This window comes from Octodon degus, unplaced genomic scaffold, assembly GCF_000260255.1.
Source record: "Octodon degus isolate 3935 unplaced genomic scaffold, OctDeg1.0 scaffold00095, whole genome shotgun sequence".
Lineage (NCBI taxonomy): Eukaryota > Metazoa > Chordata > Mammalia > Rodentia > Octodontidae > Octodon > Octodon degus.
In genome coordinates, this window is record NW_004524671.1 from 6,569,966 (window position 1) to 6,587,588 (window position 17,623).

Below are 17,623 nucleotides of genomic sequence, written 5' to 3' on the forward strand. Positions count from 1 at the left end.
AAATAAATATTTTTAAAAAGAAATGTGAAGATATTTGTTTCTTATCTCAACTGTTAGTGATGATGGCAAAGAATTCTCTTTCTCTCTCTCTCTCTCTCTCTCTCTCTCTCTCTCTTTCTCTCTCTCTCTTTTGGTCTTAGAAAATAAGTAAGTTATATTATAAGCCATAGCATGAAAGTTTTCCAACTTTCTCAAAGCAAAATGCTCCTTTCACTTGTCTCTGACAATAAATATATGTCCTGACACATCATAGGACTGAACTGATTTGTGGTACAACTCCCCATAGCTAAATGATTTGACATTAATAGCAGATTTCCTATTGTCCTTTCAGAACTGTGTGACTCACAGCAATATCACCGGTGACTTGAAAGCCTTCACAGATAAGTTCAGCTTTGATGTCCTCATCCTGTTCTCCAGCTACCTGTCAGAGGATCAGCAGCCCCGACGGCAGATCGCTGTGTACTCCCAGAACCTGGAGCTGTGCAGTCAGGTGAGCCCTTCCTCCAACTCCAGCTGGTTTCAGTGTGGCCCAATCTGCTGGCTTTTAGAATAGTTGGTGGGAGATGAGAATGGGTTTGTGGCTTGTAAGACATTTCCTCAAGAGATAAGTGTCCTTAGAATGGAGATCTAGGAAATATTGTGAGTTTGCACATTGGTCCCTTTTAAGAGGGCCTGCATTAGTTCATTTCATGTGTCTGCAATCAAAGGTCTAACAAGACACCTGAGGCTGGATGTCTTATAAAGAAAAGAGACTTATTTAGCTCACAGCTCTGCATCCAAGAGCATGGTACTAGCATTTGCTTGGCTCTGATGAGAGTCATGGCAGATAGCATCACAATAGTGGGAGCACAAGAGGTCATGTGGTGAGGCAGGAAGCAAGAGAATGAGCTGAGACCACTAAGCTTGCTTTGGGCACCTGCTCTTGTGAAGACCCATCCAGTCCCATGAGATCTTCGCTAGTCCCTTCTGAGGGTGATGTTCCTAAACTCAGTCACCTCCCATGAGGCCCCCTCCTAAAGTTCCACACTAACATCACCACATTGAGGATCCAGCTTCTGGCACAGGAGTCTCTGTAGTGCACCCTCAATCCCCGTCTAATCAATAGCACAGCGCTAATGATTTCTTTTCTAGACTAACTCCATAGAAAGCTCAGAGATTTTTCATGCAAATGGAGGCCGATCCTCCTTTAGGATAGGCTGCTTCTAGGGCTGCTTTTAGGTCATAACAAGCTATCTTCTCTGTCTCAATACCCACCAGCACCCAGGGTTTAGTAAGTGGTGACCTGATAGTTTGCTACATGTTTCCCCGTAAGCACCAGGCTTCTGATTGTGTCAGAAGTTGGAATCTTGTATTGATGTCTGAGTCTTCTAACCCAAGGCTTAGAAAACAAATTTTTAAAAAAATGAATTATATAACAGGAATCAAAATAAACCACTGGAAGCTAGGCTAGGGATATAGTTCCATGGCAGAGGGCTTGACTAGCATGTGAGAAGCTCTAGGTTTGAATCCAACATTGCAGAAACATCCACTGCACATGCCAAACTGGGATAGCTGATGCATGACCTCTTACAGGATAAACCACATGAGCACAGAGCATGTCTATCGTCATCTTTTGTCACATACTCTCCTTTCCTTCTGAGATTCTTTCTCCATCTCAGCCCCATTAGCTTATGCCTGCACACCCTCTGGGTTTCTCTGCAGCCAAAAAGAAGTTTGCAGCCAAGAAGATGCCCGGGTGCTGCCCCACATACACCTAGTCCCCCCACCACCTTGTATCACATGTGTACCACATTGTCCACCTGTGGCTTTTCAGTGCTTTCTTCACTTGCTTTCAAAACAGAATCTTATCTTTTGGTCACTGACTTCCCAGGGAGAAGGTTGAGGCTACCTGACCCTCTCCTATAGCAGTTTTTTGTTTGTTTGTTTGTTTGTTTGTTTGTTTGTTTTCTATATTTAGGGAAGGGTCTACAGAGTGTTCTGGGTCTTACTACTAGACGAGACTCATAGTGATTCTCCTGTTTACAGCCTCCCAAGTGCTAGGATTATAGGCATGCACCAACATACCTAGTCTCCATTGCCATCTCAGCATGTCCCGGAGGCAGGGCTGGCAAGGCAGTCCTGGGGATTGAACCCCTGGCACCTGCTTGCAGGTGCTTTAATCCACTAAGCTATTTGGCCAGCCCGCATATAGCAGTTTTCAAATCACCAGCAAATTCATTTTCAAACCAATTTAAAAATATCTTCACTTAAAAAATACATGAGTAGAAGGTAGATGAGAGAGGTAAAAACCCTTAAACTCCTCTCTACCCTCCCTCACCAACCCTCCCTGGCCCAGCAGTGCCACTGAGATGGCTCCAGAATCTCAAGAAATACACACAGGACCAGGCTCTGGACCCAGGGAGCCCCTCTGTCTTGTGCTTACACAACTGGTTAGGAATCTGTCTCTGCAGCTTTACCACCTGAGTTCAAAACAGTCAGTCACCTGTTAGCAGTGTGTTGTTTGACAAGTTACTCAACCTTCCTGTGTCATTTCTTCATCAATAGATTGGGAATAACAGTAGTCCCTACCCTGTACAATTACTGTGAGGATTGACAGAAATAAAAATCATAAAACTCTTAGGAAAGCATTCAATAAATATGTATCATTATTATTTTGTGTGATTCTATGACTGTTGATATCCTTTATTTTTACCTCCAGTAATCCTCTAGGATCATTTCGAAAGCCAAGTGTGGTAAAACACTCCCAATATTTGCTGAACATTAAAAGGCTGTAGCTCAGTTCTGGCCTTCCACTGACAGACTGTCACAATGTCCCTCTGCCTCCCAGGTGGCTTTGTTTATTCAGGGCTCCATATCTTGTTCCCTGGGAAGAAAGGGACAGATGGGCCCGGTGTGCTGTTGGGAAAGCTCACCTGGTAACTTTTTTCTCTCTTTCCTACTTTCTTCATTGTCTTGTGAGTCTTTCCTGCCTTCCCTTTCCTCTTTATTCTAATCTTGTCCTCATGTTCTTGTCAACATCATATTTGTTTTTGAAACTCAAGTTTCTTTTCTGCTTGGAAGATGCTATTCTGTGTACCTAGGAAAACAGTTTAAATGACTAATCTTTTCTGCCCATAATTTTCAGGATCCAGTGAAACCTGGCAGCTGTATTTTGAGTTAAATGAGAAGACAGTTTGATAGGATTGGGGGAAAAAATGGTAGATTGAGTAGGATATTTGTCTTATGATATACAGTTTTCAGTTGTTTAAGGTCTTCTTTTAAACAGATAAACACAAACTAATTTTATCTTAAGAAAGCTTTTAAAAGACAAATTGTCAAGCACAAAGGTTGCCAGAATTGACACCTGTAATCTAGCACTTTGGGAGGCTGAGGCAGGCAGGTTGCAAGTTGAAGTCCAGCCTAGTTAACTTAGTAACTTAGTGAAGCCCTGTGTCAAAATAAAAAAGGCCTGGAATATAGCTCAGAGAGGGAGAGAGAGAGAGGGAGAAAGAGGGAGAAAGAGGGAGAGAGAGAGAGAGAGAGAGACAGACAGACAGACAGACAGACAGACAGACAGTCGGACAAACAGACAGACAGTTGGACGGACAGACAGCTTGCCTGCCTAAATGCTTGGCACAAACTGTCGTTCTTCCCAACAGATTTGCTGTGAGCTGGAAGAGTGTCAGAACCCTTGCCTAGAACTGGAGCCCTTTGAGTGTGGCTGTGATGAGATCCTGGTATACCAGCAGGAGGATCCTTCTGTGACCTGGGATCAGGTGGTTCTCCTTGTCAAGGAAGTCATCAATAGGAGGTGTCCAGAGATCGCCTCCAACAGCCGGACGTCCTCCACGGAAGCTGTGGCAGGCAGTGCGCCCCTCTCCCAAGGCTCCTCTGGGATCATGGAATTGTATGGTTCTGACATTGAGCCACAGCCCAGCTCTGTGAATTTCATAGAGAATCCCCCAGATCTCAGTGATTCTAACCAGGCTCCAGTGGATGTCAACATGGACCTTGTTAGTCCAGACAGTGGCCTAGCCACCATTCGGAGCAGCCGGTCCTCTAAGGAGAGCTCTGTGTTCCTCAGTGATGATAGCCCAGTGGGAGAAGGTGCTGTGCCTCACCACAGCCTCCTTCCTGGCTTTGACTCCTACAGTCCCATCCCTGAAGGGGCAGTAGCAGAAGAGCATGCGCGGCCTGGGGAACACAGTGAGCACTTTGACCTCTTCAGCTTTGACTCAGCTGCCATGGTTTCTAGGCAGTCCCAGGCATCTTCCCATTCTGCAGACTACTCTCCAGCAGATGACTTCCCCAACAGCGATTCATCAGATGGACAGCTTCCCCCTGGGCCGAAAGGTCTTGATGAGATAGGAACCAACATGTCCAATTATTCATCCAGTTCACTTTTGTCTGAGGCTGGCAAAGATAACCTGGTAGAGTTTGATGAAGAGTTTGTTCAGAGACAAGAAAGTCTGGTTGAAAATAATGAAGAAAATTTAAGCCTGAAAGGTTTTGTGGGAGATGAATCTCCTTCACCAGAAAGGCTGAACAATGCCAGAAAGCAAATCCCACCCACGCCTATGAACAGCTTTGTGGAAAGCTCACCGTCTACTGAAGAGCCAGCCTCACTCTATCCAGAAAACACAAACCCTAAAGCAATGGACACAGATCACCTGGGGCTACCTCAGACCCAGACCCGGTGTAGCAGCTGGTGGGGTGATCTGGAAATTGACTCTAAAAATATTACAGATGAGTGGACTTCCAGTGAACAAGAATCTGTTTTTCAGAGCCCTGAATCATGGAAAGAGCATAAGTCTCACCCCACTGATAGGAGAGCTTCAGATTCTGTCTTTCAGTCAAAGAGTCTTGACTTCCCAAAGTCAGATCCCTGGGATCCTGAATTTGGTCAGCCGGAACTTGGAAGCAATGACATTGAAGATGAAAAGGAGGAAAGCTTACAGTTTGAAAACCTCCCCAATGAGAAGCTACATTTACCAAGCACTTCTCCTCAGGGGACAAACCACCTGATAGAAGACTTCACTTCTTTGTGGCAGTCCAGTCACTCTCCCACAATGATGCCTGAGCCCTGGGGAAACCCTACAGATGATGGGGAACCAGTGTCTGCCATGTCATTCCCAGCCTGGAGCGCTTTTCATAAGGAAGATAATGCTGAAGCTTTAAAAAATACCTGGAATCTTCACCCAACAAGTGGTGAAACATCTCTGAGGAACCCAAAGGAGTGGGTGATGGCCAAAAGTGGGTATTCTTTTCCTTCAGAAGACCTCCTAGACAGTTCAGCCAGTGAGGCAAATCATGAGGCAGCTCCAAAAATCTGGGGCAAAAAAAACAATGACTCTAGGGTTAATATCCTCATATCCGGAAATCCCAGTTCCAACGTGGAGCTTGCATGGAATAATTCCCTGCCACCACAGGAAGATCAAAATGGCTTTGTGAGTCCTAAAAGTAGAGGAAAGGCATATGAAAAGGTAGATTCCTGGAACCTTTTTGAGGAGAATGTTAAGAAAGGAGGGTCAGATGGCCCAGCTCCTTGGGAAGATTCCTTCTTAGCATACAAATGTTCCGATTATAGTACCTCTAATGTAGGAGAAGATTCAGTGCCTTCCCCATTAGATACCAACTACTCTACCTCTGACTCTTACACATCACCAACGTTTGCTGGAGAGGAAAAAGAAACAGAAAACAAGCCATGTACTAAAGAGGAAGTCTGTGAGTCCAAAGATGCTGACTTAACTGCAGAGGAGACAGAAGTTCCCCTGCAGTCACTACAGCAGCCTCCTAGAAGTCGAATCAGTTCAGGGCCTGGGAACCTAGACATGTGGACCTCTCCTCACACAGATGCTCATCCTGAAGGGGGCGCAGCTCGTGACCCAGATAAAGATTTACTGCAGGCAGAGTGCCTCACCACAGAGGATGGTGTGGAGGAGAGCAGCCAGTCCAGCTACGACGACCCCAGCATGATGCAGCTGTACAACGAGACAAACCGGCAGCTCACCCTTCTGCACAGCAGCACCAACTCCTGGCAGGCAGCCCCTGACAGCCTGGACGTGTGGAACAGAGTGATCCTCGAGGACACACAGTCCACTGCCACGATCTCAGACATGGATAACGACTTGGACTGGGATGACTGCAGTGGGGGGGTGGCGATCACCAGCGACGGCCAAGCAGAAGGATCCATGACCGACAGGACTGAAGTAGAAACCCGATTTTCAGTGAGGCAGCTAGAACCATGGGGCACAGAGTATCAGGATATAAATCAGGTAGATGGGGAGCTCCCTATCTCCACTGAACATGCCAAGGGTGGTGCTCCCAGAGAATATCACACATTGAATGAGAAAAATGGGCAGTTAATTGCAAACAGTATTTGGGATTCTGTCATGAGAGATAAAGAAGTGTCATCATTCAGGCTACCAGGCCCCTCATATATGACAGATTCAGAGAAAAACAATTTGCCTACTGAAAGACCCAGCCATTCAGCAAATACTATGGACAGTCCTGTCGTCGATGGGCTAAAAGCATCTGGAATCAGTAAGTCAGCAGCATGCGCACCTCATCCTGATGACCAGGACCTGTGGACAGGACTCCTGCCAACTGACACAGCACCCTTGGTGACCAGGCCTGAGAACGCAGAACATGTGGAAGGTTCAGACCCATGGATGGCTCATGGCTATAGAAATAGTGAAAGTGAACATGAAGCCCTGGCTGCCTCAAGCACAAGGTTCTTTGATAAGGAGGAAGCGATGGCCTCTGGAGATGAGAGTGCCCCAGAAACTTCTGGAAAAGGAATTGGTGACCAGGAACTCTCTTCTCCAGTTGCATCTGAATATCAAGAAATTTACACTGAATCAGGCAAAGCCAGATCTCTTCCAACCATTTGCAGTCCTCAGACAGGGGAACTAAAGAAAGTTTTGGAACATGAGGGATCTTGTAACCTAGACCCCTGTGATATGCAAACAGAGATGTCCACAAATAACCTTCAGGCAAAGGAGATTGAAAAAGAGCCCCTCATGGATTATAGAAATTCAGGGGAAACTAATGAGATCTCAAGTAAGATGAATTTAACAAAAAATGTATCTTCATCTGAGGTGGATCTTGAGAAAATGGAAGAATGTAACATTCCGGAGCCGGAAAAAATAAATGAAGGGCCACCTCATGAAACTTCCCAAAGCCTTGTGGTTTGGGTTGGCTCTGTAGACAGTGACGTGCAGGACCACTGCACAAGTTCTGAGATCACTAAGATGCTTGAAGCCAAAGGTACTGAAAACAGCCCTCCAGGAGCCATTTCACCTGGGAGTTATGAGAAAGACAGTCTTTCCAGTGACGAGTATATGCACTCAAGTGCATCGAGTCCTGATGCAAATGATTCCACAGCTGCACTGTCCTCCTGGGGCCAGCGACCCACTGCTGGGCATCAGAAAGAGAGTCATGGTGAGCAAAGTGAAGAGAATCACCAGCAGTCTCAAGTAATGACCAGTGATGGCCAAGGAGAAGTAGTCTCTGAAATGAAGAAGCTAGAGAAGTACAGGATGGATGAGTGTGAAAAGAGCTTTGATCAAAAAGTTCCTAAATTTTTAGAGATTTGGAATGATTCCATTGACGGTGATTCTTTATCCTCTCTATCAAGCCCTGAAACAGGCAAAACTTTTGACTACTCAGGTGCATATCAGGACAGAAATCTAGCAGTTAGTCATGAGAACAATAGAAATGTTGTTCTTGAAACTGTACAGCCAGAGGATGCCAAGGTCATTTCAACAAATTTGGGCTCTGATGATAGCAGTGTAGGTAATGAAGAGTCAGTAGGGAAAGAGACTTGTTTGATCCCTTGTCAAGTTACTCAGAATAAATCCGGAGCATGGGATGTATTGAATGAATCTGAATGCCTGACCATGGCAGAACCCAGTGCTGAGGAGTCTTCTGATTATGCAGATGGTGCAGAACCAGCAGAGAGTGAGAGGAAGTCACATCCACTGTATGACAGTCAAAGCAGCTCTGAGCACTGGAATTTCTCACCACTCACAGAGACTGAAATTCAGTTCACAGCAAAGGAAAGGGAGGCACGACCTTCTCCAGAAGCAGGGAAGACAAGAGATGAAATCTGGCAGATATCTCCAAAAACTGAACCAAAGAGTGAAGCTCATTCTAAACTGGAAATGCTTGGCTTCTCTGCTGAAAGCAGTGAGTGGTGGGAAACCCCTCCGCAGGAAGGGGCATCTTCTGAGAATGCATTTCAGGGGGCACTATCTAACTCAAGTGATGCATTAGCAAGGAATTCTTCAGTATATCAAAGTGTGGGCCCCTGGGGAGTACCCACTAGGGGTGACACTGAATCCAGGCAAACACACAGCACTAATCCTTTCAGAGAGGAACTCCAGCCACCCTTTCTGGTCAGTAATGAAGACAGCTCCTGTGGACAACTTTGGAACATCCAACCAAGGCAGCCAGACCCAGATGCTGACCAGTTTAGCCAGCTTGTAATATTGGACCAAGTTAAAGAAAAAGATTCCAGGGAGGAAACTTTTACATCTTCTGCTGATCACGAGCTTCCTTCTGAGACACTCACTCAAGAGCAATGTCAGGATACCATGCTAGCTGTCTGGGCTCAGCCAGACCCAGAAATTACTCACTCAGATGACAATGGGTATGTTATTGCTAACATCTCAAGTGACCATCAGGAAGCAAATTGGTGGGATCAAGAAAAATCATACCTTAGTGAAATGACACATTCAAGCACTGCCACAGAAAATTTACCCACTGTCCATACTCCTAGCCAGTTGATGAAGAAGTCAGCCTCTGAATGGAATGACTGCAATCCTAGCGAGGGCCCCCAAGGTACATTTGCCCCAGATATTTTACATGGCAACTTCCAAGAGGGTGGGCAGCTGCCCTCTGCCTCGCCTGACTTATGGATGGATGTCAAGCAACCCTACAGTCTAAAGGCAGATGGCGAGAATCCTGACATACTCACTCACTGTGACCATGACAGCATTTCTCAGGCTTCCAACAGCCCTGATATATGTCAGGACTCTGAAGCAAATGAGGAGACTGAGCAGAAGCACATCAGTGCCTGCATCAGGCCTGAAGTAGAATCCAGTGAATTTTATCTCACTGAGCCCAAGATAAATGGAGACCCAAGTCAGGAACCTGGGCAGGAATCTGGCCCGGCCAATTCAGAACTTTCTGTAGGAAATGCAATTCCTTTGCCTCCGGGTGCCAATCAATCATGTATAAATGGCTCATCTCAGCCTGCCTCTGCTATGGGTTCTCCTGAGCATTCTGAAATGAGTGACTACAACTTTACAGGCTTAGAAGCATCAAAAGAAGAACCCAGAACATACACAGCACCAGTTTTGGAACTCACAGACAAGACAATTCAAAGAGTTGAAGATGTGGGAACTCATATTTTTATAACTCACCAGGAGCCAACTATAGAAGGCAATGACTCCTGGGTACCGGAAGACCTTTCTCCCGAAAGTCACACAGGCTCAAGGGCTTTGGCTCACTGTGAGTCGCCTTTTGCTCCTGAGATGCCTGCCACTGGCGCTGATGCTTCATTCACCTCAAGTGCCTGTTTGGATGTAAGTGAAACTGCCTTTGACCACAGTTTCAGTGATGGCTCAGGTCTTAACACCTCCACGGGCACAATAGATGATGTGAGTAAGCTCACACTGTCGGAAGGCCACCCTGACACGCCACTTGATGGAGATGCTGGGAAACAAGATATCTGTTCTTCCGAAGCCTCATGGGGTGAATTTGAGTATGAAACAATAGGCCAGAACATGGATGAAGAGGCCATGAAAGAGCCTGAACATTTCCTATATGGTGCTGATCTTCCCCTGGAGGAAAATGGTCAGAAGCAATCTGTAGCACCCTACACACCTCCCTTTGACTTGTCTTACCTCACAGAAGCCCGCCACAGCGCTGAGACAACAGAGGAAGCTGGGTCTCCAGACGACTTGTCTCTGGGAAGTGAAGCAGCAGAGATGTTGCTTTCGGCTCTTCCTGATCCAAGTGAAGGAAGTCCCACGGAACATACAAGCAGAGAGCCTGGACACCAGCCGGTTGTGCTGCACATTCATGAAGACCCTGAGTCAGTTTCTCTGGCAGTAGGAGAAGCAAGCTCCAACTTTGGGTCATCTCCATCCAACATTGACTGGGAAGTGGAATCAGACAATTCTGATTCACCAGCAGATGGAGACATGGGACCACCAAATGGTAAGAAATATCCCCTCCCCTCACTCTTTAAGAAACAGCTGTTTCAGTTAAAGCAACATGATTGTAAAACATACTGTTCCTACCAATGTAGGTAAAGAGAAACCAAATTGGTAATGCACAATGACCAAGTTTTATATAACAGCAATATCATCTAGTGCTTATGATAATACCTCTGATCATACAAGAGAAAGTTGAACAGTTCTACAAAACAGAGTTGTTCTTTAAATTATCTCCTTTTACATAATTGTTTGCAAAGATGACAAATCACACAATGTGTTAATTAAATCTCGCCTCACTTTCACTATCTACTTCTAGGTGCCAACGAGGGAATTTTGGCATTAGAAGAAGAGAAAATAATCCTTGCCAAAGAGCTTAAGGAGCTAAAATCAGAATATAAAGAAGAAAGATGGGCAGGGAAAAATGAAGATCATCATGCAATACACATGGATTATATCCTTGTAGGCCATGAACAAAATCCACCCCTGAAACCAGAGGCCTGTGAAGTGGGAAAAAGCATATCCCAGTTAGAAGGATCATCCGCAGGTTCTGAAGAAACAGAACTGTCAGGAACTCAGGGATTGAGCTTCCCAGAGACAGGTCAGCCTGTCTCTTTAAATGAAGGCAAAGATCATTCTGTGGAGAGCTTGTCACCTAAAGATGACAAGAGGTTGTCTCTTGAAAGTTCTGACCAAAACCAGAGTTGGATGGTCTTGGGCTGTGGCGACGTGCGCTATCCCTCACCGGAAGCCAGGGATGCAGGGACTGGATGGGCTGACAAAACTGCGGAGCCCTTCTCCGATCCATGCATAATCCAAGGCTCCCAGATGGAAGAAATGAAGCCTCTGGAATCTTTAGCACTGGAGGAAGTCTCTGGTCTAAGCAGTCAGTCAAGGAAGATCAAGAGCCAAGGTAGAGCTGGCCCAGGCTCAGTGCTATCGCAAGGTGTCACCCATGACAATGAATGGGAAATGCTTTCACCACAACTGGCTCAGACAAACAGGATCCCTGAAAGGGAGATGGAGGAGGAGACGGAATTTCTTGAGCCAGGAACCAGAAAACCAAGACCAAATGGGTAAGCAGAGCGCTAGCTGTATTATGTTTCTTAAAAACTATTTTACTTAGAAATCAGGGAGATGGTGAAGGACTGTAGAATATGATAAATACACAGATGATAGTAGCTTTGCTTATGCATTTGTTGCAAAGCTTATCTTTAGTAAAAGCAGCTGGTAGAGAAGTATAATGAAAATGATGACTTGTGTACATTTTCAGCCATAAAAAGCCCTGTGTGCAGAGTTGGTACCTTCCTTCCTGTTTCCTCATCCCTACTACTTCAATACCTGAGTGACCTGCAGGCAGTTGGAAACAGGGTAGATTCAGCGCCTACTCTGCTCAAAGTGTTCGCATACAACATTGTCTTAATACTTAAGTCCTTAATGCTAGTAAAGCAGAGAAAGGGGGTTGGAAGGAGAAGAGACTCAGGGCTCAGAATATTTTTATAACTTCCCTAAATCTAAGTAACTAAAGGAAGGACCAGCCAAACAGCTCAGCAGATTAAAGGGTCTGCAAGCAGGGGCAAGGGCCAGAGGTTCAATCCCTGGGCATGCTGTGCCAGCCTTGCCCCTGGGGTGCACTGAGATGCCAATTGAAACTGGACTTGGTGGTGCACGCCTATAATCCCAACTCTTGGGAGGCTGTAAACAGGTAGATCACTACGAGTCTGATCTAGTTGTGGGAACTTGAACAGTCTGTAGACCCTTCCCTAAAATACAAAACAAAAACAAAAATAAAAACAAAAAAATATATAACTACAGGAAACACTTCAGGCTTCAAAGATTCCTGCCTCCTCCTTTTTGGCTGAAACACTGTCTCACCAAAAAGCTACTTTCTGGTTTTATATGAACAACTAACTTTCTGCTAGAGATAAGAGGAACCCACAGCAGGCTCAAAATCCTAATGTGAAGTATTTATCCTGTCATTAGCTGAGATGTTAGCAATCATCAGATCCATGACTCCATTACTGATTGATTGATTCATTCATTCATTCATGTGTGTTCAGAGACTATTCATGCTGTTTCTGGGTAGCCAGCAGGCATATGACAGGCAACAGGACATCACTGCTGTCTTTGAGATCTTAGGCCCTGCTGAAAATGAGATGTTTTCATGTCTCTTCATGGTCTTTATAGAGTCTACTTCTTTCCAGGGACAAGAGGGCAAATGGTAAGATGTAAATTAAGCAAAAGGGAAGATGATGGTTTCTCTTAAAAATGCAGTGGAACACAGGTATCTTTTTCCTACTCTGTTCAGGAGTGTAACGAACTATATGCACTGTATGCTGTATGTGTGTCAAGGGATGGGATTCCAGCCTGGCTCTACCCCGCTATTAGAGAGCTACTTCAGGATTAACTCCAGGCTTATGTGTCTTCATCTGTAAAATTAGTACATTGGGCTGGAATCTCTCAAGCCCTCCTTCAGATTCCATGACCTTGATTTGTACTGAAGCAGTATGCGTCCGAGATAACTCTGACATTCACAAATTATGTCCTTTGACAGTAAGAAACAAACAAAGCAGAAGGGATGGCAGAGTGTATTGAGGGCTACTGCAGTGCCATAGGAGATAAAAAGCTGCACTGTTTTCAAGAACAGCTTCGGAAAAGCAGACATTTTCAGTCGGCCTCATCTTTCAATTTCCTGTCAAGCTATTTCCTCCCAGAGACCCCAGATATATTATCAGAAGAAGAGCAACAGATGGGTCCCAGCAGCCCTTCTGGCACTGTTGTAGACTGAGCCGAGAACTCAGCAGCCATGAGCTGCCTGAGCTATTGTTTGGCTTCTTGTCTACATTTCGCACACGCTCCTGAAAACCAACAGATGACAGTCCTCCTTCAGTTGTGCCACAAGCAACTTCTCTTTCCCCACAAACATTGCTGTTACCTTTTGCATAAGTTACTCTGAATATAGATGAAGGTTTCCTTGTATGCTAATTTTGGGGAATGGGCTGGCCACATAGCTCAGCAGACTGAAGCACCTGCTTAGGCAGATGCAGACACAGGGTTCGGACCTCCAGCATGCAATGCTGGCCCCCCCCCCTCCCAGGCGTGCTGAGATGTTGAGACTAGGTGTGGTGGTGCTGGCCTGTAATCCCAATGCTTAGGAGGCTGAAAAACAGGAGGATCACTATGAGTCCAATCTACGTAGTGAGACCCTGTAGACTCTCTACTAAATACATATAAATAAGTAAATAAATTTTGAGGAATGATATAAGATTGTCCAAAACAATGGGCCAGGGAGATGGCTCAGTGGAATAAGCACTTCCCTGGCAAGCGCAAGGACCTGAGTTCAATCCCTGGTTCTGCCAAAAAAAAAGAATTTCCTGTGTAAGATTGTCCAAACCAGTGATATTCTAAGTGTGATGTCAGTACCTCTTGAGTGCTTATTAGAAATGCAAATAATCATACACACAAACACACACACACACCACCCTCCTCTAGCAACAGAAAGTCTGGGGTGTGGCCATCTCTGCAAGAGCAATTCCTCCCAGTTATTTAACATATAAACTTTAGCTTGAGAGCTACTGCTCTAAATTATACTACTGGTCATCAAAAAGTTTACTGTTTAGACACCTGTTAGACAGGTAAAAAGGTAGATAGTAGTCATGATAGTTTACGACCAACATCAATTTAAACATGAGTAGCTAACAATTATGGGCATCTGCTGGTAGACCAGCTACAAGTTACTCTATCCTACCTCATTCGACACAGGCAACAGCATGAAGTGAGATTGTACGAGGGAAAGATTGATGAGAGATGTCTACTTAGGGTAACAGCAGTGTTGGAAGGGAAAGAAAAGATACATAACAGGCAGAGTTCTCCATTTGGGCCCAGGAAAATGCACTTTCTTTCAAAGTCAAAAGAAACAGATTATTCCTACATTATATTTATCTTTGCACTACAATAATTGAAAAACTAAATTTAAAAAAAAAAATTAAGAAGGGGGAATCAAGACTGTAAGAAGACCCACAAAAAGCCCTAGTGCAGCTAAGAAGTACAAGAAGAGTTGATGTTAAAGAAGATCATAATTTGGAAAGGCAAAGAAGGGGCTAAGAAGTTACAGAAGCAATACAATAAGGCATTCAGAGAGAGGGAGGGAAGGAGAGAGAAAAAGAAAGGGAGAGAGGGAGGGAGGGAGGGAGAATTCATGTGATTATAAGGTGGGCAAGTCCAAGTGCAGACTCTGGAGGGCAGGCCAGCAGCCCAGAAACAAATGCAGGCAAGAGTCACCACTGAGTTGAGTCCAGATTCTTAGGGTGGCAAGCTGGAAACCCGCAGGATTTCCCACAATGGTCCAAAGTTCCCAAATAAGGTAATAGGAGAATAACAATGTGAAATATGTATGTTTGCAGGTCAAGTCTGAGAAGGATCCACTCTTAGGCACAGTTAGCCCCTTGCTGCATCTTGTTAAGGCCTTGTGTATTGTTATCTTCAAAGTAGTTTTGAGCAGAATTCTTTATGAAAGCTTAGACTTCTTTTTTAAGGCTTTTGGCAGACTGGGTGAGGCCTGCTTTCATTGTGGAAAGTAAATTGCTTTGTCCAGAATCTGGTAATTTTGGTGATAATCACTTCTAAAAAGGCTCTTTACAGCAACATCTAGGCTGGTATTTAGCCTGACAGTCACAGACTCACAAAGTTGGCAAATGACTTTGATGATAACCATCCCAGGTTACAGTCAAAAGCCAAAACTGTACACTAAGCAACCAACTAGCCATTAAAACTTTCATAGTTACCATCTAAGTTATATGCAATTGTAACAATGGATATGCAAATGTACTGGCTTTCTCTGGGTGAATGGTAGGAAAAAGGTATGTATGGTGGTGAAAGGAAACCACTTCTAAGAAGATGGAAAAAACTGTGGATCCTTGCTCTCTCCTCCTTTGGGGAGGATGCAGTGATAAGGGATATGGTGGGCAGTTGCTATGGTCACAGCCCCTTTGAAATAGAGTGCTGTATTTGGAAATAACCTGGCCCTCCTATTTGCTGAGATGGACTTTGTTTCCTAGCTTTGAGTTGAGTTATTCAGTACACCTAAAAAAAATGACCTGCAAACATACATATTTCACATTCTACACAATCTGCTTCTATGGTGACCTCTATGTATTTTATCTTTCTAAATTAGTAACTTTGAACTTTTTTCCTGTCCCATAGGATGTGGGGGAGGCCTCATCCTTTCCTCCATGAATGACACCATTAGATCTTTTTAAGTTTTCCATGAGAGCCTCTAAAACCAGGCTTTTTCAGTCTGTGCATTACCTTAGGGGAGTTGGTCCATTTGGTATCTCACCCTATAGATGTCAAAAATGAAAATCAGATAAGGAAATAATCCACAGACTCTTTCCTGTCACTGTTGTGTGATGGAAAGTCTGAGAAGGATCCACTCTTAGGCACAGTTAGCCCCTTGCTGCATCCTGTTGTCCTGGTAGTCTATCTTCCAGTTCCAAATAATAGCCACCCTTGCTCAGATGCAAGTTGGTATTCTATAAACTCCGTCTTTTCTTGCTTATTCACTATCATGGATTTTCCCTCAACTAAATATGGAAGATTACACTTGGCACTAGGTCTGTGTTAACTTATTTTAGAGTTGGTTGTTCAGAGCATTGTGTCATGTGAGCTGGTGGTGACAATGGCAATACTGCCTCACTGAAAGTCCTTTAAAACGAAGAGATGGCACGAGGCTGTAAATCCAACTGCTCAGAAGACTAAGGCAGGAGGAACACAGGTTTCAGGCCAGGCAACTTAGTGAAATCCTGTTTCAAAGTAAAAGTAGAAAGGGCTGGGAACGTAGCTTGGTGGTAGCATGATTGCTTCGCAAGGATGATGCCTGGGTTCAATTCCCCGTCTGAGGAAAAAAAGGCTTACTCACAAGTTAATTTCTTCCATTCTCTTTCTCTTTTCCCCTCTGCATTTCTGGCTAGCCAAGCCCAGAGCTAGTTTTCAATAAATGCTTCCAGATTAATGAATATTTTATTTTCTTTGCTTTACCTAACTGGCATTTGAGATAGACAAAAAAAAAACTTACTATCTCCACCCCAATTCCCAGTCCTACAAGCAAAACTGGCTTCAGAAATGAATTGCTAATGTCATCCAGAAGAGAGCAAGAAGGGTAAAGCTGCCACTTAAACATCTCACTTCTACTCAAGTGCCTGGAAGTGAAATGCAACTGCCCACACAGACATTCTCTTGAAGTCTCCATAGAATGATGAATTTATTCCTGTTCTCCCATTCTGTCCTTGAAAGGCACATAAAGTTCAGTAGTCCAAGTCCCAGATGAGATATTTGGAGCATGACTGAACCAGTACTTATCTTAGACTCTTCAGACAATTTCGGGAGATGCAGAGTTCTTTGGAGCCCGAACACCTGCTTCCATCCACTGAGAACTCTTGATGGTTCCTGACCATGTAAGTGGCTACTTCCCATCTGCAGTGTGTGGGACCGGCTCAAGTGGCCCAGGGCCATTTAAGTTCACCAAAACTTAGTAGGCATGGTATTTTGTGGTAAGGGATTGAACAGCAAGATACAGGCCAAGTGCCAAGATGAGGTGGCACCATGCAGCTGTCCCCTGGGACAGACATTCACAGAGCAACTCCAACGCTGCATTGACTTCTAGTTTGAGGGTGAGTCCACAGTGCATCTCTTGCTCGAACCCTGTAATATCAGAATTGGCAGCAGACTTCTGTCAGACAAACCCCTCCAGGAAAAACGGTGGTATTTGAGGAACAAAAGCAATTGCACCTTTCTAAAGCAGAGTGCACTCGTGTGCCAGGGGCCCAGCAAGAGATAGATGACACATTCAAATCAGGAAAATCCAAGAGATAAGGAAGGAAGGGAGAGCAGCAGATCTCAGCTTCTGAAGTTGTCTTAGTTACTCTTCTCTCATTGCTGGGACAAATACCCAAAATGAAGGAAGGAAAGGTTTATTTAGGGGGTCCAGAGAGAAGGCTCATTGGAATAAGCGCTTCCCTGGCAAGCGCAAGGGTCTGAGTTCAATCCCCAGTTCCGCCAAAAAAAAAAAAAAAAAAAAAAGAAAAAGAAAAAGAAAGGTTTATTTAGCTCACAGTTACTGGAGGTTTCAGTCCATATTCAGCTGACTCCAAGGTATAGCAGCACAAAGCAGAGAAGAACCTATCATGGTGGCAGCAAAGAGCAAGAGTGCAAAAGGAAGGGTAGCGGCAGCTCAAGCTGCTAGCTTCTCTTCCCACCTTACATTGTGAAGCAAATTACCTGCCCCAGGCAGGTGCAGCATCCACACTTACAATAATCAGTCACAAACTCCAGAAGCCACCCTAGAAGACCACATGAGGCTTTGGGGGGACAACTAGAAACAAGCCATAACAGAAGGCCTGAGTTCAATCCCCAGTTCCACCAAA

General features: G+C 44.8%; 1 protein-coding gene across 5 annotated transcripts in view; it reads left to right on the plus strand.

Annotated features, from left to right (window-relative positions):
• The window catches only part of Prune2 (prune homolog 2), a 225,642-nt gene that overhangs the window by 123,769 nt on the left and 84,250 nt on the right, over positions 1 to 17,623 (plus strand). For all 5 annotated transcript variants that reach the window (XM_023722972.1, XM_023722973.1, XM_023722974.1 and 2 more), the window contains 3 exons: positions 332 to 490; positions 3,639 to 10,206; positions 10,522 to 11,278. In XM_023722972.1, the coding sequence (XP_023578740.1) occupies positions 332 to 490; positions 3,639 to 10,206; positions 10,522 to 11,278 (7,484 nt within the window). The remainder of the gene's footprint in view (positions 1 to 331; positions 491 to 3,638; positions 10,207 to 10,521; positions 11,279 to 17,623) is intronic.